At 49.9% G+C, this 27,390-nt stretch overlaps 1 protein-coding gene and 1 pseudogene across 2 annotated transcripts in view; one reads left to right on the top strand and one right to left on the bottom strand.

The window, feature by feature from the left end:
* Positions 1-24,813, top strand: part of CACNA2D4 (calcium voltage-gated channel auxiliary subunit alpha2delta 4) — a gene marked incomplete at both ends in the record, with an annotated part of 122,963 nt that extends 98,150 nt beyond the window's left edge. The window contains 13 exons of the mRNA XM_083860114.1: positions 1,140-1,201; positions 2,300-2,314; positions 4,604-4,648; positions 5,533-5,595; positions 10,782-10,852; positions 11,674-11,749; positions 13,386-13,438; positions 14,337-14,392; positions 15,564-15,584; positions 20,546-20,663; positions 22,990-23,119; positions 23,739-23,804; positions 24,727-24,813. Of these exons, the coding sequence (XP_083716240.1) occupies positions 1,140-1,201; positions 2,300-2,314; positions 4,604-4,648; positions 5,533-5,595; positions 10,782-10,852; positions 11,674-11,749; positions 13,386-13,438; positions 14,337-14,392; positions 15,564-15,584; positions 20,546-20,663; positions 22,990-23,119; positions 23,739-23,804; positions 24,727-24,813 (863 nt within the window). The remainder of the gene's footprint in view (positions 1-1,139; positions 1,202-2,299; positions 2,315-4,603; positions 4,649-5,532; positions 5,596-10,781; positions 10,853-11,673; positions 11,750-13,385; positions 13,439-14,336; positions 14,393-15,563; positions 15,585-20,545; positions 20,664-22,989; positions 23,120-23,738; positions 23,805-24,726) is intronic.
* On the bottom strand, positions 15,969-17,381 carry LOC310908180 (annotated as a pseudogene). The gene is made up of 3 exons: positions 16,734-17,381; positions 16,395-16,462; positions 15,969-16,182 (listed from the first exon to the last, which is right to left on the bottom strand). The product of its transcript is annotated as an uncharacterized misc_RNA (transcript).
* Positions 24,814-27,390: the final 2,577 nt, after the last annotated feature.

The following is a 27,390-nucleotide window of genomic DNA, read 5'->3' as shown; positions in this document are numbered from 1 at the left end:
ACCCATTGCACACTCCAGTTTTAATTCATACCCATCTGAATTAGAGCATCAGATCATACTGTTAGCTTAAAAGCACCCACACGGCATGATTCAGATTTAAAGGATCTGTCCCCCCCCTTGAAGCTCCTTCTAATTCAGAGGAAATCTGTAGAAACAGCAACACTTCATCCTCCTGATATTGGTGGCTGCGAAGAAAAAAAAAAAAAAAAGGCTCCAGATCTCCCTCCCTTGTATTTCTTTTTCTCCTTCACTTGCACTTTATATTCTATTTCAAGGTCCTGCTTGAGGCTGTAATTCCTCTTGGATTCAACTAGTTGACACACAGCCCAGTTGTTCCCCATCACCATGGCAGGCTGTGCACGACTGCACTGGTTATTGTGTGTGCTCACAGGGACAGCCAGCTTGTCCTGCCAGGGAGACCCTGCACCCTTCCCTCTCCTCTGCAGCTCTGCCTTCATTCAGGAGCTCCATGCTGGGAATAGAAGGGAAATGAAGCCAGGAAATTAGGACACACTTCATTAAGGAACACAGATACACACAGAGCTCTGTTTAGCCCACCGTGCACTAGGCTGGGACCAGGTAACAAATCACTGCTCACGATCCACACTTCCTGTCAAGGTGCATTCCTGATTCTGTGCTTTTGTAGTGGCTTAGGAAAAATCCAAATCTCTGTGCTTCCCCCTTGAGACAGGTGGGTTTTCAAATTAATCCCTTCCTCACTGGCCTACTTTATTTCTGATTGATGCTGCGTGGTTATAGGAGTTGAGGCTGGGGCAATCATAAACATCCATTCTGGCCAGGCAGATCTGAAAAAAGACAAAGGCAAAAGCTCATGCCACACTGGGGGGCTTTGGGGGGATTTTTTGTTGTTGTTGTGGTGGTTTTTGATCTGTTAGTGTGAGGGAAATCTCAGTACCTCGGTGCAGTCAGTGTCCCCTTTTCCTCTCCCTTGCTAAACCTCTGACTCTCACTTGGCAGTCTTGACTCAGCACTTACCATTCACACCTGGGAGCAGATTTGTGTTTTACAATTGTGATTTCCATCCCATCACCTCGAGTGAATATTTACTCCTCTTTTCCCAGTTTGTATTTGTCTTTAATGCCCCTCTTTTGACGCGCCCCTCCTTTTGTTCCCTGCAGCGGTGGGCGTGCAAATAAAACTGGATTTGCTCCAACGCAAGTTTTGGATGGCCATGCAACAGGTAGGAGCATCAGCAACCCCTGCAGGGACACAATTAAATGTTTCTCCTCAGCAAGGTCGATGCCGTGTTACATCACACGCAATGGCATTTTAATGAGGGCTTTTGTGGAATTCCCATTAAAAGATTCATGGGGTAGATGAGTGTGAAGTCACACATTGGTGTGATCCTCTGATGGCACCAATGCCGTGGTGACAGTGTCAGCATCCTGGCCTGCCATTAGCTCTGCTGCATCTGACACATTTCATTGTGGGAATATGCCTTGTGCTCATTCAGCCTTTCAGGAGCCTCGTGGAAATCTGCAATTTGGGACACGCAGAAAAAAAAAAAAATAAAATCTCCTGCCTCCTCTTATCATCTTGATAATGATAACAAAGCACTGCCAGCTTGCCAAAATAAAATTGATTTGCTCCAGGGGTAAGCTTTTGGTGTTGTCCTAATATTAGATATTCTTCTGGAGTGAAAGACGTGGAATAATTAAAATAATTCCCCTGGTCTGTGGAGAAAGAAAAATGAAACATCTTTCCCTTACCAGCCAGGGGCTTTCTCCCCAGGCTTTCCTCCCAGGGAGCTCTGCTGGAGGGCTGAGCATGACAGGAGTGTAGCAGCACACACACGGCACAAGTGGCTCTCTGCTGTCAGGAGAGGGAACTGTCATCAGACAAGGATGAGACAGAGGAGGTGGGAGGGCAGGAAGCTGCTCTGTGGAGGCAGGAGCATCCTCACAGGTGGGGGGATCACAAGAACCCAACCTGAGCTAAAAAGATTTCTGCGAAGCACATGAGCATGTACTGAAACAGCAACAGAGAGCTTCGTTTTAAAAACCCTGCTCAGGCAGTTCTCACTCAGAGAAGCCCTCCTGGGTGTTTGGTGCAGCTGGGAGGATTTATTAGAGCAGGTGAAGGAGGCCTGTGTGCCCAGTGCCTGCCAGCCCTGGCCATGGTGTGTGCTGGTGTGAAAAAAGTCTCCCTGTGCTTGCCCAGGGTGTGAGAGCGCTGTTGGACAGAGGAATGACTAACAGATTTTGTTTTCTCTCTCTCTCTCTCTCTGCTGCCTCCCCTGATGCTGTGCTGCTCTGGATGGCCACGCTGTGCCTCCCAGCCCAATGACAGTGATGTAAGTAGACAAAAGCTGGGGCCAGGGAGGCATCCTGGCGTGCCTCACCACAGCCTGGCTTCCTAATTGTGTCATTTGTGTGCCAGCACATTATAGGCACTGTCCCTTGTCTGGAGCCACTGGAGAGGGTCCAAACCCGTCACAAGCTGTGTTTGTCTTCACAGTAATTAAGTGTCTTTGGCAAAGCTCAAAGTGCTCTGTGTCACGGGGACCTGACCAGCAGCAGGAGGATGCTCAGAGGTGGGCTGTGCCCATGGAGCAGCAGGTGTGGTCTCAGAGCAGCCAGGGAGCTCAGGCTGAGCTCTGCCCCATCTCATTTCAGCTCCCTGCAGGCTGCCAGTGCTCTCACACCAGGCTCCTGGCTGTGCTGCTGCTCCTGTGTGTCCAGCCCTGCACCAGGCACTGCTGGAACTCCTCCAGGTCTGGAAGTGCAATGGCAGTGAGACTCAGCCCCTCATTCTGCTGAGGAGGATGTGTGAGACACGAGCCCTCCTTGTGGAAAAGCCCTGTGCTTCACCTGGCTTTGTGTTCTGATATCTGGGCTCTGTATTTGTTCTCCCCCAAGGCCACCAGTGTGGTTTGTTGTGACCAAAGGAAGGAACCTGCCAGGGTGAAGCACAAAGCCACCTCTAGGAGCACATCCAGGGAAATAAAACAGCCCCGTGCTGCTCTGTGCTGAGGCAGGGGTGAGGATGGTGCTTGCAGCTGTGGATAAAGGAATTTTTTTAAGCCATCATCCCTAGAGTCTCCAAAAGCCAGCTGGATTCAGAACGTGTGGTATCACAGAGCTGTGGGATTTGAAACAAGCTCAGGCATCCACAAACCTCTGAAGTCAAACAGAGGGACAGAAAATGGGGTTTGTTCTGCAAAGCTCAAGGGGAGAAACAAATTCTAACTGAAAGTTACTGTCTTGTTGTGGTCTGGAATGGCCAATTTACCCCTTGTTACTGAGAATCGGCCAGAAAGGGGGTTGGATTTTATGTCTAAGGGTTTTGAGAAGCCAGTGAGGGCTGGCTGAGAGCAGACAGGCTGTGTGCTATCCCAGTGTCCTCCCCTGACCCCAGCAAACCCCTGGCAGGAAGGGGACTCCGTGCACAGAAAAGGCAGCACCGTGTCAGCTTTCCTCCCTCTGCCACCGGAGAAAACAGAATTAACAAATAACACAAAGAGACAGGCACACACGCAGCCACGGTGAACTGTGAACAATTATGAAATCAATAAGCACCTGAAGGGCTTTGTTACTCAGCACTTAACCCCTGGTGTCCCCAGTTCAGTGCTCAGTGTTGTCAAACACACGTCAAGTCCGCGACGCAGAAATTCTAAATGAAAGAAATGGATGCTGCCTTGGGCTACGTGTGCACCATTCACATCCTATTTTATCATTAGAGAATAAAGAAACCAACAGCAACAACAACAACAACAACAACAAATCCCTGCCTGAGAAGAACCCTGATCTAAAATACCATGCTGTGTTCTCAGTCCAGATGCTAACAGATGCTGAAATGAGTGCTGGGTTCTCCCTGGTGCACAGTAACCTTTGCTTTCACCCTTTCTTTACAAATTCCTCCTCTGCTTGGAGTGCACAGGTCCTGCTGGGGGCATGTCAGGGAGGTGCAGGTGCAGGATCTGAACCTTCAGGAAAGGGGATGTTGCTCATAGAAGAGGGGAGAGTTGAGTGGCTGAGCTGTCCCTGCTGTGCTGGTGGCAATGCCAGCTGAGCTGCAGAGCTCTCTGGGATCCTGCTCTGGAAACCTTTAGCCAGGCAGTCCCAGGGGGAGGCAGGAAGATGAGTTTATGCTGGGGGACACACTGAGTGCAGGGGGAGCTCTGGGAGCCCCAGGCTGTGAACTGGCACTGACCCTTGCACAGCCCAGGGGACAGTGGCACAGCCAGGTGTCCAGCCACCTGCAGGCACAGCAGGAGCAGATGTCACATCAGGGCCACCCCAGACCATCACACACATGGACTGGGAGGGTATAAAAGCCTCAGAAATTCCTTTGTTCAGGGCCCCTCCTCAGAGGCACCAGCCTGAGTTCTTTCTGTGTTGCTGCACCATTTATAAATTGCTCTGAGGTTCTGGATGTTCTGATGGAAAACCTGGAGTTGAATGAGTAAGGAAAACTTGTCTGGCTGTGTGTGGGGTGTGTGGGGAGTGAAGCAGAGACCTGTGGGGTCACTGTAGCTGCTGCTGCCTCAGGGCCAGAGGGGGAGTGATGCCAGAGTGGCTCCTGCATGCTCAGCCTGGAGGTTTCCTTCCCACCCTGGTTCATTCTCTGCTCTCCCTTGCAGTGCAGTGGCGTGGATGGTGCCTGCCCTCTCAGCTGCCAGGATGATGTAAGTCACCTCAGTCTCTCCCCTGTACCTGGGGTGGGTGTGATTGACCCCCTGCTTTGTGGAGATCTCTGTCTCCCCAAAAAATGCATTGCCTGTTTTCTCCTCACCAGAGCTTGCCCAGCTGGGGCAGAACCTCATATTAATGAGACAATTCCACAGTTTAGGTCTTCCCCAAGCTGGGCCAGGACAGAGACATTGGGATTCCAGCCAGTGAAAGTCCTTTAAATCTCTCCCTGACATCCCAGATCTTCAAACAAACAGTGGCTGTCAGCATGACAGGCATGCTGGACACCTCCCTTTGTGTTCATGCTTCAGCCTTGCTCTCAGGAATATGTGGGACAGGAGCTCCTCTGCCCTGAAAAGGGAGATCATCAGAGATTTTTTTTGTTGTATGTTCATGCAGAATTTTCTCTGCTTCCTAGTTTTTCCCTGCAAGACCTAAAGGTTTTCACCTAAACTCTGTGCCTCCGTTCCCTGCTTTGCAAAATAAAAATGAGCTCAGCACTGATACTCAGTGGTGGGGAGAGGGTTGTTTAGTGAGGTGGTTACAAAAGTCTGAAATCTGAAGATGGAAAGCATTAAATACCATATTACTAGAGAGAAGAGCACTCCAAATATCCTGTCTCTTCCTGAAGGATGTTTTGCCTTTAGTGTGGCTCAGGCCTGCACAGAGCCCTGGCTGGAGACAATCTCTGGCACAGCCCATGAACTCAATATCTCCAAATGGAGGCAGAGAGGGACAAGAATTGTGTCAAACTCATGGCAGCCGAGCAGTGGGGCTTGGCATGGAGATGGCTCATCATCACAACCTCACACTGCTCCATCCTGACCACCAACAGGGGAAAAAAATAATCTTTAATATTGCTTCTCTTCCATCTCTGCAGATCCTGAACTGCTTCCTCATCGACAATAATGGCTTTATACTTGTTTCCAAAATACCTGAAGAGGTAAGAGAGCAGAGGAGAGTGGGGTTTGCTTGCTCCTGAATAACCCACCTAAAAGCTGCCTAAACACAAATGAAGTTGGATTGTGTAATAAGGGTGGCTGTGGTGTAATTAAATTCAACTGTGCAGTGAGGGGGAAGGCTCCCAGCAGAGTGACAGCACACCCAGGGTGAGGAAGGAGTTTGCAGTGATAAGGAAGGAACTAGTCAAAATATCTTTTGATCAGAAGAAAAGGAAATTAGACTCAGTTCCCTTGGCACAGATGCTGTTGAAGGATGATCTGAGACAGTCCCAGAGGGAAGGGAAGGGAAGGGAAGGGAAGGGAAGGGAAGGGAAGGGAAGGGAAGGGAAGGGAAGGGAAGGGAAGGGAAGGGAAGGGAAGGGAAGGGAAGGACAATTTTGAGTGTTTCCGAAGTCAAAGCAGGCACTCTTCAGGAAAGGAAACTGTGGGGGATGGTAAGAGCAAAATGCTAAAGGCAAAAAAAACAAAGAAAAAATAATTTCAGCAAATTGGAAACAGGAACACGCCTAAAGAATTGGAGAAATTACTGGAGTTGCAGAGGAGAAAAGAGCAAGGGAAAAGGCTCAGGATAGAAATAGAAATAAAAATTAAAATAAGGTGTGTGGTTCTAGGGAGCTGAATGGGTACAAGTGTGATGTGACATCCTGTGCAGCTGGGTAAAGTCAACACCACCAGCCACTGCATGGTTGAGCTGCACTTTTCTGTTCCCTGATAAATTCACCACAGAGCTACTGCTTTCCAAAATAATTAAACCCTGCAGTTGTGGATGTCAGAGAGTGATATGTGGGAACAGTCTCATAACCTACAAAGCAATAAGTCAATAGTAAGAGTGGGCTCAGGGAAGAAATGGGAAATGAAGGGGGTTTGTTACTGACAGAATGGTGGAGTTTCATTAAAATTGCCATTGCACTGGAGTTAACAAATGCAGCTTGGGCATTTCCAAAAGGCACCAGCTCCAATCCCAGAAATTACTCCCCTCAAGATGTGACAAACAGGTTGAAATGGGAATTAAGGCAAGAACTCCTGGTGGATGTGATTGGCACAAGCAGCACAGCTTCCAGGAGGAGGAAAACTTAGCAGCTGGAGTTCTTTGAAAGTGTGGCAAAATCAGGAGATAAGACTAGATAACCTATTGCATTTCAGTTCTCTTCAGCCTTGAGCAGAGTCCCTTGCAAGAAGCTGGTGAAACACTGAAGGATGAAATAATCACCTTGATCTCAAAGTAGCTGGGACGGAAGAAGAAGAATTTTTGGACAGTTTTTAGATGGAAAACATCAGCTAGATGAGAACTGTGGTTTCCCACCTGGGCTTGGGTTGGTTAGCACATTCAGAGTGAGGCTGGCAAAAGGAAAAGGTGATTCTGTGCACTCTGCAGGCCCTGCACAGTGAGCTCAGAAGGGCTGAGATGAGGCTCATGAGAGTCACAGAGCAAAACCAATCAGCAACACAGAGACACCGGGGGGGATACAGATACCAAGGGGAGCTTATTGCAAGGCATAACCCACATCTTTTCTGCAGGGAGGTGAAAAGTGCCCTGCCCAGCACACTGAACAGCCCAGTAGAAGTGTCCCTTCAATGATGTGCTGTGCCAAAAAGACAGAAAAGCAAACAGAACTTGAAAAATAAAGGAGGGAAATGCTGTAAAAGTTGTGTTGATTCCCTGCTCTGGGAGGACAGGTCCTGCAAGTGTTTGGGGTGGGCTGGTGGTCTTAGGGATTGCTGTTTTCTCATCTGACCCTCATGGCAATTCAAAGATGCTTTACTGAGTCCTATGACTTGTGTCCATCAGTGGAGAGACAGCTACACCCTTTAGCTGCCATGTCACCTGTGTGCCCACAGCACTGCCCTCCTGGGCTCTGCCTCTGTGCTTTTCCCTGCATCCTATGGAAAATGGGCTTTCCCAAAGCTCTTCTCTGAAAGATCTGACTAGGCATTATAGTGGATTTGGGTAAATTATAAACATCATCCACAGGCATTTTGGCAAGCACCAGAGCTGTCCTCCTCCAGCTTTTACCTTCCCTCACCTCACAGAGTTCACCACTGCTTTTTTTTTTTTCTTTTTTTTTTTTTTTTTTTTTTTTTTTTTTTTTTTTTTTTTTTTTTTTTTATCCTGTTCCAGTTACTGTTTTTATTTCCTGGTGGCACCATGAGTCTCCACAGCATTAAAACCCTACAGGGAATTCAAGACAGCAGCACTGAATCAATCTCCTGGGTTTCCTGGCTTTGCCACCTGGATGTTGCTGCTGTGTGTCCCTACCCCATCCTGTAATCTTTCCTTAAGGCATTCTTTAACATAATGCCTGAAAAAATCCTGTACCTGAATTTCTGTGGGTATTTTGTTTTTTCTGCCTGTCAGAGCTGCCTGCACCTCCTTCCCTGGGTGACCACACTGGAAATCAGAACAGTTTCCTGCAGGATCAGGGTGAGGACAGTGTGGCTCAGGCCCTGCTCTCTCTGCCCTTGGGATGGGGGATTGGCTTTAATAACCTCTGCATGAAGGCAGCAGGAAGCTTGCTGGAAACCTCCATGGGAAAGGGACTGGGGATTTTAATGAGTGACAAGTTGGAAGCTCCCTGCAGGATTACTTGGGGAAGAACGGGTAATCTCTTAATTCAAGCTAATCTCCCCACCCAGTCTCATCCCAAAGGGAGCAAAGAGTTAAAACACACACACAGGAGAAGGGAGTGAGTGAGGACCAGGTGCTCTTAGAGGAAAGGAAAATGAGTGGCAGGGTCAGGCTATGCTGCAGCTCTGTGTTTTCTGCCATGCCTGCAGCCCCACAGCCACCCCTGGGGTTTTTGGCTGCCTCTCAGTGCCAGTCACAGGCACAGCTGTGACTCACAGGTCCTGAGCTCCCTCAGCCTGCTGCATCCAGATGTTCCCTCGCTCACTAAACCTCTTTTTCCAGGCTCGCTGCCTTCTGCCTGAGGCATTTTGCGGAGGACATCTGCACGCTGTGCCCCGGTGGGACTGCAGGGGCAGGGGGCAGGGAGGCAGCCAAAAGGCCAAGATGCCACCAGAGCTCAGAGCTCGTGGAGAAGCAAGGGCTGGCTCCGAGCCATGTAGCAAGGAGCCTGCCTGCCTGCCCAGAGCCTGGGCAATTTGGCAGATCCTCTTTGTCTACAGCTTCTGAGTGTGCAAAAAGTGCAAATTGCTCAGTCAGCCAGCAAAGCAGGGATGCATGTGAGCAGTGATACACTTTGTCTACGGTTTCTGAGTGTGCAAAAAGTGTAAATTAATCAGCCAGTAAAGCAGGGATGCATGTGAGCAGTGATGCAGCCTGTGAGTCATGCATGCTCTGGGTTGCATTTCTTCCCTGCCTGCACACGTTCTGTGCACTCATCAGCTGCAGGGCAGTGACACAGTGTGTGTCACACAGGATGTCACAGCAGTCATGCTGTGCCAGCCTCTGAAAGGGCAAGGAAACGTGCCCAGAGATGGGAGTCAGGAGGAAAACCCAGCAGAGGGGTGCCCAGGAGAGCAGCAGTCACTGGGGGAAGCAGGGTGTAATGAGAGCTGCTGTACAAAATGTTGCTGTGGTACAGCCCCACTTTGGTTCCTCCTCAGTGATGCTTTTCTGTGTCACTGCTGAGTGCCTGAGTTGGTGTTGGAGGCCAGTTTGCTGATGTCTCCCTGAACACACTCCCTAGGCTGTACTCTCACTAATAGCTCCTCATTTTTATACCTATACAAATGATGTCCTACATGGAGAAATTCAGCCAGGCATCAGCATCCCTTGACAGGATGGGACACATTTCCAGCCTTGCTGAGCCCCCCTCTCCTTGCCCCACTGCCTGCAGTGTGTTAAATCTCCCTGCTGGGTCTGCAGGCTGGTATGAAATGGGAGCAGCTGGCCTCTTCACCACCCTAATCAGATTGAAAGAGCGAGGGAGGTGAAAAAAGTTCCTGCTTGCTCAGGCACATTGGACTGTCTGAGACGATTACAGCCTAAATGCTCAAAGGGGAGTTGATGTTATGTATCAATTTATACAGTGAAATGACTTCTAAAGCCTTTTGGGAAGAGGCTCATAGCCATGTAACACTACTGTTAGATGATTACCATGTGCTCTTAGGTCAATCTGCCTAAGAGTTGGGGTTTTTTTCTTGTGGAAATGTCCCACTCAAATAAATGAAGTCATCTGTCATCTGCTAATACATGCTAAATGACTGCCAGCCTATCAGTGGGAAAGCAAAACATCCCAGGCTGTGTGAATGCTTCCACATAACACATGGGAGCTATTTACCCTGTCAGGACCCATGAGCCAGGAGAACAGACAGGGGACAGCTCATATCCTCACTTCCATTATTTACAAACATTTCATTCACTTGCCTGTGAACACAGCCCTGGACTTGACAGGTCTGAAGCATTTTTGCAATAGATTTGTCATGGTTTAGTAATCAGGAAGGCCAGAATTGTTTGTTTGAGGAAATCTTTAAAGCAGCAGTTACCAGATTGGAGAGTGGATCTGTATTTGAGGTTATTGACTCCAAGGCACATATGGGACCACAAGCCCCACCTTTAGTTTGGCCATGCAAACAGGACTGGGGGGTTGTTGTAACCCCAAATGCAGTTTAGTTCTCTCTATGCCAGTGCACAGTGTGTGAGCCACAGGGAGGGATGGGTTTGTGTCATGCTGTTGGGGTTACTGCCTGCCCAGAACTCACACAGCACTGAGATGTAAAATTGCATTTGCTACCTAAATAAATGTGTCCATCACACTGGTGCATGGTGGGCCAGCTCACCCAGGGCTGCAGGAGAGCAGAGACTCCCAAAACCACTGTGGACACGAGTAGCAGAGAGGCTCAAATGGAATATTCAGGTCCAGAGAACATGGATTGCCAATAACCCACACGAGAGTCCAGGCTCCCAGTGATTCAGCATCCCTGGGTCCCTGCAGCTTGAGAGTCTGCCTGTTTCTGACACAAGCTGCAGGGACTTACGTGGGCTAAATCACTTCCAAGCGTGGCAGGGATGGTGCAGGATGCCCAGCTGGTGATGGGGGAAATCCTCCCTCAGGCTTTGCAGCCAGCCAAAGGACAAAGCTCAGCATTGCCTCCTGACAAAAACCCTCCTCATGCACAGCAGGCCCCCAGACTGGAACCTGGATCGAGCAGATTTGGAAAATTTACAGTTTTATTCTGCTTTTCCCCTTTTTTGTGCTTGCAGACTGGAAAATTTTTTGGTGCAGTGGATGGCTCGGTGATGACCCAGCTGCTAAACATGGGCATGTTCAGGAGGTGAGTGGGGGATCTCCACACTGTTCCTCCCTGCTGTGTGGGTCAGAGCATGTTGGTCCCTCTGAGAAACACTTGAGCAAGGAAAATGCACATGCTGATGGTGCATGTGAGTCCCTTTTTCAGACACAAGAGCTCCTTCAGCTACCTGCCCCCTCTGCTGACTGGCTCAGCCACCATCAGCACACACACACAGATTGTTTCTCCTCAGCTCTTGCTCTTCCACCTGCTGCAAAACACAGAGAGAGGCAGAAATTTCCAATCTCTGTGTGACCAGAGAGCAGCTGCTTCTCTGTCTTTTCCAGGGCAAGATGTTATGGGAAACATTTCTTGGTATTTTGGGGTGTTTCAGTTCCTCCTGCCACTGGAAAGGCTTTTGGGGAGAGGTTGTCTGAGCCCCACAAATGCAGCATTGCAGCTGCTTGACCACATTTCTCTTAAAAATCCCTCTGCTCACCTCACTGCACTCCCTCAGCCAAATGTCAAAAGAGAGTTCAGAGTTTCAGTGCCTTGAAAACAGGCTCTGAGGTAGCTACAATTATAATTCCTCTGCTCCATAGCCTGCTTTACTCACTGCCTGAAATTAGGGACATATTTCCTCCTGGACTGACCCAGTTCCATGAATCCAGAGCCTGTATTTCTTGCTCTGCAAGATCCAGCCCTGGCCAAACCAGCAAAGCCACGTGTAAACAGGTCACTGCTTTAGCAAATCCAGGAAAATTGTTCATACATGACATTTTTTGGAGCAAAAAGCTGACGTGTCTGTCCCGTGGGTGTCTGCAATGCCTGTTTCTGACTGTTTGCTTGTTGTGTTTTGCCTGCAGGGTGACCATGTATGATTACCAGGCCATGTGCAAGGTGCCCTACCACCACCACAGCGGAGCCAGGCCCCTGCTCAGTGTATGTATTGTCCCCAGAAAACCCTCCTGGGCTGGTCTCCTCCTGCAGGGCAGCTCCAGCAGTCCCCAAAAAACCTCAGGAGATCTTTGCTTTCAGCTCCTGGCACTGCCCAAACTCACCCCAGGCAGATTCCTGGAGCAGTGGTGGCCACTGATGTTGGTTTCCAGTGTTGCCTTAAAGGATCTCACTGGGGAGGGATGAGTGAGCTTGGGGCAGGAGAAAGAGCACTGGTAGCCCAAGGGAAAAAAAATAAAATTAAAAATAATAATAATAAAAAAAAAAAAAAAATTAAAAAAATAAATAAATAAATAAATAAAGTGAAGGGTTTTACCAATACCCAAATATAACCTCTCTTTAGGCTGATCCAAACTCCCACTCTAATCCCACTCCACCTTCCCAACCTTGCCTCAAGCAAGCAGAACAAAGTAACTCCTCAGCACTTCAAACTGCTTGACACAGCCCTAAACAGGGATATGTTCATTATTGTTGTGATCCTTTAACACTGGAAGGAGGGCAGGAAATACTCCTTACAGAGTGACATTGTAATTTATTTTTTTCCCAGTAAAAGAATTTTCAACAAAAAATTACCTTTTAACAATGTTCTTGATAATAACACTTTAACAATGTCTGGTTTGCAATGGCTGTACTTAAGCTGGCCAGATAACATGGTGATTGTAGTGAAAATATTTGTTTGATTATATCCTCCAATTCTGATCACTGAAAGAAATGTCCCAAACTATGAGCTGTCAAAAATGAGGTGAAATGGGAAGAGAATAAAAAGGTGAGCATCCAGCCTCCATCTCCCATCTCCTCTTAGCAAAACCCTTGAGAAGGAAAAAATCAAGAAAAGTCAGTTTTTCATGTATAGACATAAAAATCACTCAAATTCCCAACCATCTCTACATTTTACTATTTGCTGATTTATTTTGGCTGAAGAGAAGTCATCGATGATGGAACATTATCCTGCATCCTGTGATGCATCTGTTTTGGGTTTGAGGACATGATGATGAGGGAGGGAGATGAAAATTAGCTGTGGTTACCACGAAGAAAAGAAGCAGCAGTATCCTCTGCCAGATGAATTGTCCCTGGGATAATGCTGGATTTCCAATTTGTAGCTGAAAAGCAGGAAGATGATAGAAGTCATGCCATCTTGAGGACGAGCTGGATGAAAGCACAGTTCAGCATAATCAATCAATGGCAGATGATACCAAATCCTGGGCAGTGCTGTCACTTGTCCCAGAAAACACCACTGGCTCTCAGAGCACAAAAGCATCCTGCACTGGTGGTGTCCCATTTAGCCGTGTTTCTCTCCTGCTCTGAGCTCTGAAGGTCATCCACACTGGAGAGAAATCATCAAGCAATTACATCTTCAAAGTCCTTCAGACATTCCTGATAAACTCCCTGACCCTGATGGGGAGGGGGTGAGGAGGTATTATTAGTAGCAGGGCAGCTCTGCTGGTTTTTGATGTATTTTGAACATTTTCCAGTGATGCCCAGACCTTGAATTTCCAGCCTGCCTTCCAGAGCCCTGATCAGTGGAGGGAGACTTGGTGTAAAATGTGGGGTGCTGCATAACGATTATAAACTCTCTGCCCGGGTCCTTATGGCATTTCTCATTTCTCCCTTTGTTCCCCAGCCAATTTATGCCTTTGTAGCTGCAGTGAAGTGGCTGATAAGTGATTTCCTCATGTGAGTACCAGAAGATGGGGATGTTTGGGAGGCTCAGAGCAGGAAGAAGGGGAAGCTGTGGGTGGCAGCCCCTGCACAGGGCATTGCTGTCAGCCTGCTCCTGACATTCAGCTCTGCCCCTGGGACACACACACAGAGCTATTACTAGTGCCATTTTGAGAGGCAGAGGCCCACAGTGGGGCTGGGATTTACCTGAAATCACTCAGTACAAAGTGCCTGAGGCAGAAATAGGACTTGGGTCTCCTGGGGCTCCTTGGTGCAGAGTCCTCCTGCCTGGGAGGAGTGAGTGCTCATCTTCCTCTCACGGGGGGACAGGGCTGAAGGCAGCTCAGCTCTGAGTGCCAGGCAAGGAGGGAGAGAGGGGAGGCTCTCCTCTGGGTCTGGGTTCACCTCAGACTTATGGGGTGAATCAGAGTTCAAGCTGAAGTCAGGATGCTCAGCTCACTGGGCATGTGAAAGGAGAGATATGATAAATCCCAGCTCTGAGGATTCTGCTGCTACAGAATAATTCCCTGTAGTCACTTCCAAGCAGCCAGTGTGGGTTTCTGATGGCCATCATGCCTGCTCCTCAGCTGGGTCCTGCAGTGGCTGAATCCCCTCCCAGCCTCAGGAATTATTATCTCCCCATTCTTGTTCCTTCCTACACTGGCAAGCCCCTTGCACAGGAAAAAACCCATTCAGATCTTCCACAGTACAAATCCACAGAGCTACATTCTACCATGTGGAGAGGGGAGAGAAAAAAAATTAAAAATTTAAAAAAAAAATCAGACTTGCACTGCCAGAAATTTGTAGTAAACATTTTAGAGCTGATACTCACTGGGCGACAGGGCCATCTCCCTGACACCTGCATCCTTCCAGGCTGCTGAAAAAGCATCCTCTGTTCTTGCTCTTTTGACAGCTTCCTTTTGGAGTTTAACATGAGTAGCTTCTGGCACTCAGACAACTTGGCAGATGGTGAGTACACCAGAGTCCAGCAGCCCCACAGCACGTGAGTGTTGCAGCCACTGGTGACAGGAGAAGCTGCCTGGGGAAGCCTGGCCCTGTGCAGGGAGCCTGCCCTGTGCCCCACACCCCTTCCTGCATGGACACTGGAGCCCAGCTTCCAGATCCCCCCATTCCCACCCCCATTCAGCAGGGTGGTCAGGGTGAGGTGTGCACACTGCTTGCTTCCCTCAGGGTAATTTGCTGAGGAAAGGGGAGACACTCCTTCCCTGTGTGCAGTGGGGTGAGAGAGGCCATCAGCTGCAAAGAACTTCTCTTGGAAAGCCTCCCTTCCAGTCTGCTCCAGGACAGGGCAGAGCAGGGGTGCAGCAGGAGTCTCCCCAGAGTCCAGCAGACAGAAACCTCAGAGTTCAATAACACACAGAGGGTCTTCACTGCCCCACTGGACCTGCTCCGGAGGAGAGAAGAGGATGGCACGTGGTACTGCACAGCAGTGGCTTGTCCTGCAACAGCCCAGGAAATCCCTGCAGTCCCAGCCCAGCCCCTGCAGGCAGGGGGGATGTTATTGGCCCTGAGGAGACTCAGAGGGGAAGGGGAGGTGTGCCCTGCACAGCCAAGTAGGGGCTGTAATTAGTCTTGCTAATTATTAACCACTGGTGGTGCCTTTAGTGGGGACAGTGGTAACTATGCCAGCTGTGGATCTTCTGCACTGAACTCTCCTGGCAGAATGAGGAAACAGTCATTTTTTGAAAGTGAAATTCCCCTCTAATGAAGGAGGTAGGTGGGTCCCACTCTCCAGCTCCAAAGAGATGGCAGCTGTCCCCTGTAACACACAGCAGGACATCAGGAATTGGTGAGGAAGAGTCAGATGAGCAGGTGCAGTGCTCATGGCACTTCAGGAGAGGCTGTTCCTCCAGGGGAACAGGCCAGAGTGATGTTCCTGCTGTGGATGTTCTGTGCCTGCACTCTGGATCAGTCTGTGCCTGAGGAGAGCAAAAAGGGAGGGGGGATGCCACTGCTGTCCTGCTCATCACCATTTCCTTTTGTGCTTCCTTCATTCTCTTCCCCACATCACCTCCACGGCTGCTGTGTGCAAATCCACATCTCCATGTCACTGCCATCCTGTGAAACTGCCACGTGTCCCCATTGTCACTGTGTGTCTGTGTGTCATGGACCTCTCCAGCCAAGGCTGTCTTCCATCACTGTAAGTAGAACCACCTCACAGTTATAAAAAAAAAGAGAATTATAGAAATTCCTAGGCTGGGAAAGACTTTTTTCCACCTTTTGTACAGTGGGAGACTTGCAGAAAGGTGTGGCAGGGCCAAGGCAGAGCCTGGCTGTGTTTCCCTGGTGCTGCTGCTCATTGAGCTGGCTGAGCTGGTGATGGAAGGTCTGCCACTGAGAAGTTGATAAAAGAAGGAGCACAGGAGCCTCCTGAGGGGCTGCAGTCACAGACAGCATCATCACTCATTGCTGTGGCCTGGCTGGCCCTGGGGTTCCCAGCTGGCCCATTCTCCTCACTGATATTCTCAAACCAAAGACCAACCCCTGCCTTCTCCCAGGACAAGCTACACAGCTCTTGGAGACTTCAGTTATTAACAAGCAACTGAAGTCTTCTTTTCCACACACCATGGCTTAGCTCCTTCTGATAAACCCCAGCCCAGCTCTGGGATAATGCAGGAGGACTTTCAAGCATTTCAGCTGATAAGTATGTTCTGTAACTCATAAATCCACTCCTGCAGGCAAGTGAGAAATTCCTCCACGACAGAGTCCAGGCTGTGCCTGTGTTTGGATCTCCATATCTGCCTGGTGTGTGCCAATTTACTCTCTGCCCAGCGAGATGTGTGTGTGAGACAGAGATGGAGAAACAGACACAGTTGGAATGTGTCTCACTGGATGGAGAGGAGGAAGAGCAGGAGAGGGCTGTCTGCAGAGGGGAAAAAAATGAGTGTCCATGTGCGTGGGGGAGTAGCAGGCTGGAAGAACACTATTGGGGCTGGGAGAAATGGATTGCACATGTTGTTAAAAGGGGCTGTAGGTTTTTGCCAGAGACGTTAACATTTCCTTGACTGCGCGCCAGGGCTGGTGTGTGCGAGAAATGTGAAGCCAAGGAGACATTTTGTGAGGGAGAAATGGAGCACACACATTTTTTCCGGGTTGTGTGCAGAGGAATTAACCATCAAGGGTCTATTGCTGTCCCTTGCCTCACTGTGCACCTCTGGCTCTGCAGCACTGAGCCTGTCCCTGCCTCCCAAATCCTCCTTTTTTTTTGGGAAGGTGAGATTTACCGTTGGAATATGTATTCAGACTGCACTCATCACACAGATCTGCCTCTCAGAGGTGCTGAGAAGACGTTTGCTGCCACAGATTTTTCTCTGCCCTCAGCATCTCAGTTTCTCCCTGTGTTCATAAGGGCTTCTGCTTTTATGGACATCAGCACAGGTTTGAAAGCTTTTTAATTAAGCCAAAAATACTTCCAGCCAAGGCGTGCAGCCTAGAAAGAACTATTTCTAGAATTCTGTAGATCATAAAAGTTTTTGTTTGGTTGGTTTGGTTTTTTGATTTTTTTTTTTTGTTGCTTTTTTTTTGTTTGGTTTTTTGTTGTTGTTGTTGTTGTTGTTTTTGGTTGGTTGGTTGGTTTTTTTGGTGTTTTTTTTGGTTCGGTTTGGTTTGGGTTGGGTTGAGTTTTTTGGGGGTTTTTTGGGTTTTTTTGTTTTTTGTTTTGGGATTTTTTTGGGGTTTTTTGGTTTATTGGGGGTTGTTTTGTTTTGTTTTGTTTTGTTGTTGTGGGGTTTTTTTGCTTTTTTTACTGCACAGTAACATACACAGAAAATATTTTCCAAGATAATTGGTTAAATTCTCCAGTTTATATTGGTAACTAGGCGGCAGATTTTGTGTCCCAGGGTAAATCCTCTGAGTGGAGTGCATGATTTGTGCTGGTGGGAAAGAGTTCACAATCTGGGCTCTACACTCCATAACGAGGCACAGCAACTGCCTTTGCTGCTCAGAAAGATTGGTTGCCAAATGTCTGACAAAGTCTTTCTGGAAGTGCAGATGGCAGCAGCGACAGCCTGGAATTAACTCACTCTTTGCTATAAAGTTTGCAATTTGTTATCAGCTCCTCTGGCTGTTTACTAATCCCTGACCAGCAGACTCTCAGGGCGCTGATAACATTTTGATGTCCAGCGTGTGCATGCAGAGGCTCAGCCTGAGCCTTTTGCTGATGATGGACACGCTGCTGGGCTCCTCTGAACCTCTCAATACTGCTGCCCCTGCATTGCTTCCCAGAAAATTAAGTGGCAGAAGGTTTAAGCATAATCTCTGTCATAGGTCTTGTCTCTGTGCAGGAGTTGGATTTTTTTTTTTTTTTTTTAAAGGAGTGTCTTTTCATTCAGCTTGTGCCAAAAAAAAAAACAAAAACAAAACAAAACAAAACAAAACAAAACAAAAAAAAAAAAAAAACACCTTAAGGTCTGTGCAGGCCACTTGTGCCAGTTTACAAACACACCTTGGTGCTGGCCACATTTATCTTTAATTGACTTTTCCCTTGTGGGGCCTGGTTCTCCACACCCACTGTGACAGCCTTTATCCCACACTGGCTGAGAAGCCTCAGATCCACTTCCACTGTGCCTTTTCCATGCTGATGGTCTCATCCAGCCCTCCCTGCACCCTGTCCTTCACACCACTGTGTTTTATGGCCCTTGAACTCCATCTGCTTTATTATAACAGGAGCTAGTAAAGAACATGATATAATAACAGGAGCTAGTAAAGGATGTAATTCTTGACCAGGGACAGGGGGAAAATGAGTGTCATGGCTCTTGGCCACTCCTGCCATGAGCCATATGTTCAATTCTTGCAAGCAGTTTGCCCCAACTTTTGTGGTGGCCACAGGGATTGCTCTGAGCAGGAGCTGCAGAGCCCTTTGCCAAGGGCTGTGCTGAAGGGGCAGTGCTGTAAATCCAGGGGCAGCACTGTGGTGGTTTGTGGCTGAGGGACCAGAGTGTCCCTGCTGCAGGCTGTGATAGCCTGGCCACCTGTTTCAGGCTTTGGAGCTGCTTTCCCAGCCCCCAGTACAGTGAAAGGAATGCTGCTCTGTTTCTCACACTCCTTTAGTCTTAGTTTGGGAACTTTTCCTGGCCAGAACACACTTACCAGCTCTGCAGCTGCTCAGAGCCAGAAAAGTGTTTGCAGCTTCTCTCCTTCCAGCCTGAACAGGGATATTCCCCATCACAAGTGTCAGAAATTCACCTCGGAAAGGGGGTCGTTTTCTGCCCATCCCAGATCTCCCCAGGACAGTCAGCCCCTGTGATGGGCAGCAGGAATGGGAGAGGCTTTTCCCTGGGGTTTGCACAGAGGGACAGCAAAGGGTGGCAGGGCAGAGCCAGACAGCTCCAGGCTGGTGGCAGAGCTGCTGCCGGCCCCTGGAATGACAAGTGGGGCTGATTAATTCAGTGTGAATCCAGGGTGAATACAGAACGAGGAGTGGTGCTGCACTCTGTGCTTTTGAACCCGAGCAAAACGACCCTCACAGTGTCACCAAAAGGTGGGTGCCACAGCCTGGGAGGATTCCAGCAGGGAATTCCAGCCTCCTGAGCGCTGCTTTTTGAGATTTCTGAGCAAAAAGCACCAAGTGCAATTACCAGAGACTCTCTGCACTGCAGGGAGGGGTTTGAGTGCCCATCACATTCACCCGGGCCAGGCATTAGAGGCAAGATTGGGCTGCAGCCCCTGACTCTTAATGAACTGTCTTGTGCTGCTGGATTGGCGTGGTGGGGAGAGAAATCAGAGCAAAATCATGCGGGTTTTGTCTCTCCCGTGTAACCCACATTGTGTTCAGAGGGCAGACTCTGCTGCTCCCTGCCTGCTCCAGCAGTGCTGGGGGAGAGGAGCCCACTGCTCCCTGCACTGAGGAGTTTTACAGTGATGTAAATCACTGGTGCCCTAATTTGCTGATTAAATCACACTTGCTGCATTTTTCTGTAAATCCTCAGCACTTCTGCTGCAGGCTGGGCATCCTCCAGGTGAGGAGGACCCTCTTCTCTTCTCTTCCCTGCTGGTGCCCCCAGGAGCTCTGCCTCTGGCTGTTCTGTGGGTGGGAGCTCCAAACTGAGCTTTTTGTGCTGATGTAGAAACCATTCCTGGTCCTGGCTGCTGGCTGAGCCACAACCACCTCTGCCCTAGCAACAAAAAATCCACATTTCCAGCAGCAGCAGCAGCAGTCCCCTGTGTCCTGCAGAGGCAGGAGCTGCCTTTGCTGCCTCCAACTGCAGGAAATAATTGCCAGGAGGGCCCAAGGCGGTAGTTCCAGGCAAGACAGATCTTGCTGAACTCCTGGAAAGAGTGTTCCTGCTTCTTGAGGGAGGCTTAGGGAAGTGGTTCAGCTCCCCCACCCCATCCCCAAATTAGTTTGGGAGCCCCACAGAGAGTGACTGATGAGTGATGGAGCAGCTGCTCCCTCCAGGAGCCAGAGCTGTTCATTAGCTGGGGCTCTGCTGGTGCTCCAGAGCTGTCATGTGTCTCCCTGTGTTCTCAGGCCAGCTCTGCTCACTGCTGGTGATTTCTTCTTAACATGACACGTATTGAGCCCCTCCAATTTCCTGCTCTGGGCTTGTTGTGACTGAATGTCCCTGTTCACCTGGCCAGGGAGTTCCTGGGGTGGCCAGGGAGGTCTCTGGAGTAGCCAGGAGGTTCCTGGGGTGGCCAGGGGAGTCCCTGGGGTGGCCAGGGAAGTCTCTGGGTGGTCAGGGCAGTGCCTGGGGTGGCCACAGGGGTCCCTGGAGTGGCAGCAGGGTCTGGCCTTGCTGCAGGAGGCGATCTCGGAGGCGATTTCAGAGGATTTTCTCACCATGGCTGGTTTTCCCACACCACCTAGTGGGAGCGGGGATCCACTGCCTGCAGCTTTGGGCAGCATCTCCTGCCCCTTCCCCTTCCCCATCCCAGGCGTGGGATGTTCCCATCCCCGTGTGAGCAGCCCCAGAGTGTCCCTCACCTGTGTCCTGGTTTGTCCCTGACCCCTGTCCTGGTGTGTCCCTGTCCTGTGTCCCAGTGTGTCCCTGACCTGTGTCCTGGTGTGTCCCTCACCTGTGTCCCGGTGTGTCCCTCACCTGTGTGTCCCTCTCCTGTGTCTCGGTGTGTCCCTGACCTGTGTCCTGTGTGTCCCCACAGCTCACAAGCACAAGAAGCACGACATGCTGCAGCCCTGTGACACCGAGTACCCCGTGTTCGTGTACGAACCGGCCATCAGGGAGACCAACGGCCTCATCGACTGCGGGGACTGCCAAAAGTAAGAGCTGCAGCCTCCCCGGGCAGCAACATCAGCAGGTTCACCTGCTGCTGGGGGAGATGGATCAGGGAAACCTTATAAATATGATATATATAAATATATATAAATATATTATATATAAAAATATATTATATATATTATATATAATATATATTTTATATATATATATATATATATATATATAAAAATATATATATAAATACGATTGCTCAGCAAAAGATTCTGAAACTATGACACCTATAATCGAAATAGAAATGAAAGCTTAATTTGAGTTGTAGGCTACTAAGCCTTATTTACTATATCACCTGAAGACAACAGCCTGGGCAGCTGAAGGAGAATCCCTTTGCATTGAACAAGACCCTTCTGCTAAATGAGAGATCCAAAGGTCAATGGAGCAAAATAGGAAAGTCTAAAGAGCGGGTTTTAGAGTTTAAAATATAACACAGTGTGGTGATGTAGTGGCTCTTACAGGCTGTATGTAGATTCTATAGGATTTTGTGTCTTGTATTGGTTGGTCACTGTAAATTAGAATATTCATCACGAAAGGAGATATAATTAACAAAAAAAATTATAACCATCTGTTAATAAGCAGAGGTGGCTGGAGAACAATTTAAATGTGTATATCTTTCCATTCTGAGATTTCAGAAAGGAGTTTTTTCTGTTCTTTCATGTTTCTGGCAAAGGTTTTCTTCTTAGAAAGTTTTCCTCTTTGCAATGCTCTTGGCTTTCCTTTTCTTTTTATTTTCTCCCTTTTTCTGTATTTCTACAGAAACAACAACAACAAAAAATCCAAAACAGGGATGGAAAAAAAAAAAGTGTTAGGCTGAAAGAACTGAAAACAAGGGTCCACTTCTTTATTTCCCATTTTCATTGTAAATGAATGGAAAGTCAAAAGTAACAGGAAAATCATTGTGAAAAGAGGCTGTTTTCAGTGGTTGCACGCTGCCATCAGCAATCATATGTGGAAAGGTGACAAAAAAAAAAAGATGAATTTCCACTGACCCAGCTTTTCCTAACGTGAGGAGGCCAAACAGATCTGACTGGAATTGCTCCTAAAAAAAAAAAAAAAAAAAAAAGCAATCCTACCTAGTCCTCAGTATTGGATCAACTGCAGGAAAGACTTAAAGGTTAGAAAAACAGCCTCCACTAGTCAGCTTGGCTCGAGGAAAACCAGAGCCTTGCCAAACATTGTTTCAGAATGGGTTGCAGATTTGATGACAACAAGGTGTTGTATTAAGCTCTGGGCACATCCAGAGGAACTCAGTGACCTTTTTGGGTCACAAGCAAAGCCTGGCACTGCCCCTTCCCTGGGCTGGGGCTGCAGGTGCTGTGTCCTGCTTGGCTCCTTTTTAGTTACAACCTAAACTAGGTTGTAACTCCCAGGTGCCTCTTGTGCATCTTTTATCCAGATATTTGGGAGAGACTCCCCCCCCCTGCCAGAGGAGCATTATCTATCCTGGCCTGCAGGAATTCCTGATCACATCCCACAGGAGCAGGGGTGGGCTGGGTGCTCCATCCTGGGCACAAAGGTTGCCTTGGGGATTGATGGATGCACGGGGCACCTCTGTCCTGCAGGCTGAGTCTGTGCATGGGCCGGAGGATGCTTCTCAAAGCTCAAAGGGAGCACTAATGAAATGCTCAGCTGCTGCCTCTGGCGTTTGCACCTTTAAAAGGGGACACAGGAATCCTCAGGGGCTGGAAGGCAGCAAGGCCAGGTGATGAATAACCAGGGATACTGGGAACTCCTCCAGCACAGTCAGCTTGGCCAGAGCAGTGGGCACAGCCCCACAAACCTGTATTTCTGTTCCAAGAGCCCTGCCACCAGTGTGGGCAGGCTGAGCCTGATATCCCCAGCCTTCTCTGTGCCCAGTGGCTCCAGGACATGCTGAACACCCCTTGGGCACTCCCATCACACCAGTGTAGTCACAATCTTACTGGGTTCCTCTATTCCTCTCTCCAGGAACATGAAATTTAGCACAGCTGTGCTCCTCCCAGGACCACAGAGCACAGACACCAGCACACACATAAATATGCATTAAACAGGCACTGACAGACCTCTGGGGGAAGCCAGGCTTTGCTCAGTGCTGTGATGTGCTGGGGAGGGCTTGGGTTTGGCTGGTTGGGTTCTTGGGTTGATTGTGCCTAGCATGGAGTTGTAGATTTGAGCCAAAAAGAGACAAAAAAGGGGTGCTAATGGACTTCTCCCTGTTTATCCTGGCACTCTGCTCCCAGTGATCTCTGTTTTCTTCCCATTTCTTTGCTGTGGTTCAGGCCATGCCAGGGCTGCTGCTCTGGCTGGAGAGTTGTGCCTTTTCTCCCTTTGCAGGATGTTTGTGGCCCAGCAGATCACCAGCAGTAACCTCCTGCTCCTGGTCACGGACGCCGCCTGCGACTGCAGCGTCTTCCCACCCGTCCCCATGGATGCAAAGGAGGTCAAATATATCCTTCCATGCAGGGCAGGGCTGCAGGGCTCCACAGGCCCTCTCAGCTCTGTGTACCAGGGTGGGAAATGCACTTCTGCTCCCACTGCCATGGGGTGGAGAGCACAGCCTGGCTGGGGCAGGTCTCCCTGCCCTTCCCTCATCCTGCCTGGGTGTGCAGGAGTTTGGTACCTCTGTGCCACCAACCAACAGGATTGAGCAGAAGCCACTTATTGTTTACATTAATCTATATTTATACATTCTAAGGCTGCCCATCACACATTATTTGGTTGGTCTCTCTATCCTGTCCATGCATCCTGCACTCACCTTTCAGGAAATATGATTGGTTAGAGGTCATCTCTTCATGGGCCCCCTTTATCTAATTCTTGGTGCTCTGCTTCTCAGGCTTTTCTTTCTTAATTTAGTCCTGTTTGTGTCTCAGTAACTGTGATAAATTCTTGAGAGTTCTTATAAGAACTAGAGATGGTTGGGCTGGTGCACATTATGACCTGAGCTGATCAGATACATCATGACAGGGCGGTGCAGCTACACCCAGCCGAGCTCTCCTGGGGTCCCCGAGGGTCTGGGTGGGTTTCTCCCTTTTCCCTGCCCTCTGTGAGCCCTTGACAGCCCGGCACACAACGCCTCGGTGAAGTGCGAGAGGATGCGCTCGCAGAAGCTGCGCCGGCGGCCGGACTCGTGCCACGCCTTCCACCCCGAGGTATCCCGGGACAGGGGGGACACCACGGGCTGGGGGCACCAGGAGCATCCCAAAATAGGCCTGTTTCTCCTCTTGCAGCATGGGGTTGTGGTTTGAAAGCAAAACGAGTGAGAGGCTCCAAGTCAGAAATATAATTTAATAAGAAAAGAAAAGGTTAAAAGGTAAAAATAAAATAAAATAAATGCGATAACACAAAGGATCACTGACAGAGTCAGAATACAACCTGAGCAGGGTGGTGGGAGCAGTCCAGGTGAGGGGCTCTTCCTGAAGCAGTGATCCCACAGAAAGGTCTGGGAGCTCTGCTCCTCTGGGAATCCAGTGGCTCAGGGCTGCTTGTCCTGTCCCAAATCCCAGATTCTCTCCAGGTGGGAATGCTTGGCTCCTCCCCCTGGGCAGAGCATCTCCCAATGGGATGAGGAGTCGTGCAGTGGCTCCTTGATGGCCCATTAAACAGAGAGAGCTCCTGGACGGAGTTCCCTGTGAGTCCTGGGCAAGGCATTGATGGGCCATGAGCAGAGACAGCCCTACACTAGAGCGCTGCCCCACTTGGTTTCAACAGTTCATGAAGATGGTGATAGAATAAATACTTTGTGTACATCCTACACTGCAACCCAGGACACATGGGGTGTCCGTGCTGCTGGCTGGAGCAGGACACGGTGAATCCCCCCTAAGGGGCTCCTACAGGAGGATTTCACATCGGGAAGGGCTGGAGCTGGGAATCCACAGGGTCAGGAGAAGGGACACACACACTCACACACCCTGCCAGGAGCCCAGTGCCCTCCCAGCCCATGGGGGGCTGCTGTGGGCGACAGGAATCAAACCTGAGCCTTCCCTGGCTCCTGGTGTGATCTTTTAGCCACATGCACTGCTCAAAGGGCATCACCCAAAGGTGACAGGCTGACCCTTGTCTCTTCTCCTGCAGGAGAACGCCCAGGACTGCGGTGGCACCGCCGGCATCTCCTTGTGTCCCCCACTGCTGCTGCTGCCCCTGGTGCTGCTCCTGCGGTGACACCGCCCAGGGCGGGGGACGGAGCAGAGCCAGGGATCCCCTGCTGGGACACCCTCTGCGGCTTCCCCAGCTGTCCTGAGCACCAGGAGGGCCAGCACGGTGCAAAAAGAGGTGGCAGAAGCAGCAGGGACAGCGCTCCAGGCCGGGAATGATGCGAGCATCAGTACGGAGAGCATCCCACACCACCTGCATCCCTCCTGGGCTCCAGGAGAGCTCAGGGGACACCAGCGGGATTCTGAACTCCCAGGGCATGTCCTGGTGCTGGGGGTGCTCCTCAGGGGGATCCCAGTGGGGGACACAGCACCAGAGCCTCAGCTGCAGCGGGACTGCAGAGCTGCAGCCACTCCAGAGCTGCCAGGACTTCTCCCAACAGCAGCATCATGTCTGCATTGGACTTACCTCTGGGCAGGGGTTCTCTGTGAGACTGAGCTGCTCTCCTCATGGCAGGAGCAGCTGAGGGACAGGCACTGTTCCCCTGGGAGCAGCACTGCCCTGCTCCCTGAAGCTGCCCTAGGCTGTTCCCTGCCCTGGGCTGGCACTCCCAGCTGGTGGGCACAGGCCACTTCTCACAGAGCTTTATGGACAATGGGTGGGGAACACCCACTTTGCTTTTTTCTTTTTTTTTTTTTTCTTTTTTTTTTTTTCTTTTTATTTTGTATGAACTGTTCCATACCATCTCATTAAAAAAACAAATCCATGGCATATTCTACATAGACACTGTAGTTCCAGCATGTCTGGTGGTCATCACAGCCCTACACAAACCCCAGAAACTCCTGGGGACAGGGTGTGGGGTGTAGGGAGTGCCAACACAGCTCTGGGGCCCCAGGGCAGCAGGACAGAACCTTTCCCTGGTCACTTTGGGAGCAGAGACCTTCCAGGACCTTAGAGTGGGGTTTTGCCTGGCTGGAGGTGGTGTCACAGCAAAGAGGAAGGGAACCTGGGAGTCAAAGTGGAGGAGGAGAAGGTTCCAGGAATCACTGCAGCACTGGGAGTCAAAGGAGTGGAGGAGGAGAATGTTCCAGTCTTCAGAGGCAGTGACCTTATCAGAGCCAGCTCAGGCAGGAGGATGAAGGATGAAGGCAGGACAGAGGGAGAAGGGGCAGCTGTCAAGGCCCAGGAGCTGCTCACAGATGGAGGAGCCCAGGGCAGGCACAGCTCCCCCAGCTCCAGAGCCCTCCTGCAGCAGCACTCTCAAGGATGACCTCCCTGTCAGGAAGGATTAGCAGCCCCATGTCCACTCAGCTTAAACAGGACACACAAATGCACATTGCTGTGCTGGGGGTGAGCCGTGCTTGGCTTCAGGTGCACTAATCCACAATAAACACTGCCCTGCAGAGATACCTGCACTGGGGGAGTTATACCTGGCTGAGGTGGCTCAGGGAGTTGTCCACAGGTGCTAACTGCAGGGAATGGGACAGGGGTGAGCACTGGATTATTTCTTAAACTGAGAAATATGAGCAGAGGTTTGCCTGACTCAAAACCTGAGCACACACCAGGAACAGCTCTCCTGGCTTTCTTTCCTTTTTGCAGCAAAGCAGACCGTGAGCAAACCTCCCCAGCTCTGGGCTCCAACATGGGCTTAAGCAAATTCCATTTCATGCTCTGACAGAGATAGTGACTCAGGGCCCTTCAGCAAGAGAAAAATCCCCAGGAAGAGCAGCTGCCTCAACTTCTTCAGCCATGTGCTGGGCACTGCAGACGGAAATAGGTCAGGAAAAGCGACCAGCGAGCTGAGGCTGGAGGATCCATCGAGCAGCTGTGAGAGGAGCCATCCCTCACCTCCAGCTGAGCAGCATCCTGCTGCCATCCTGATCCCACAAATCCCAGCTGTGCCTGTGAGCACACAGAGCAGGGGCAGCAGGGTTTGCTCTGTCAGGGGAACAGCAGTGGGAGGAAATGCTCTGGTGGTGCTCTGCAGGCTCTGTCCATCAGAGCCACCTCTCACTGCTGGGGCTTCACCAGCCCAAAACCTGCAGCTGATTTCCCCTGGGAGCTGGGAAGGGACCTGGATTCTCCCTGACACTTTTTAGAGGCTTCAGGAAAACCCCAGGGCAGGCTGAGGTAAGGCTGGCTGTGCCCCAGGCAATGTGGTGGATAGGGACACACACCTGGCACAGTGTCACACACCTTGGCAGGGTCACACACCTTGACAGTGTCACACACCTTGATTGTGACACACACTTGGCACAGTGACACACACCTGGTACAGTGTCACACACCTGAAACAGTGTCACACACCTTGCACAGTGTCACACACCTTGACAGTGTCACACACCTTGCACAGTGTCATATACCTTGACAATGTCACATACCTGGCACAGTGTCACACACTTGGCACAGTGTCACACACCTTGACAATGTCACACACCTTGTACAGTGTCACATACCTTGACAATGTCATACACCTGGCACAGTGTCACACACCTTGACCAGTGTCACATACCTGGGACAGTGTCACATACTTTGACAGTGACACACATCTTGACAGTGTCACACACCTTGTACAGTGTCACATACCTTGACAGTGTCATACACCTGGCACAGTGTCACACACCTTGACAGTGTCACACACCTTGA

Source organism: Zosterops lateralis, assembly GCF_965231275.1.
Source record: "Zosterops lateralis genome assembly, chromosome: 4".
Taxonomy (NCBI): Eukaryota; Metazoa; Chordata; class Aves; order Passeriformes; family Zosteropidae; genus Zosterops; species Zosterops lateralis.
Note: the sequence above shows the minus strand (reverse complement) of the source record. Positions and strands in the feature narration are given on the sequence as shown.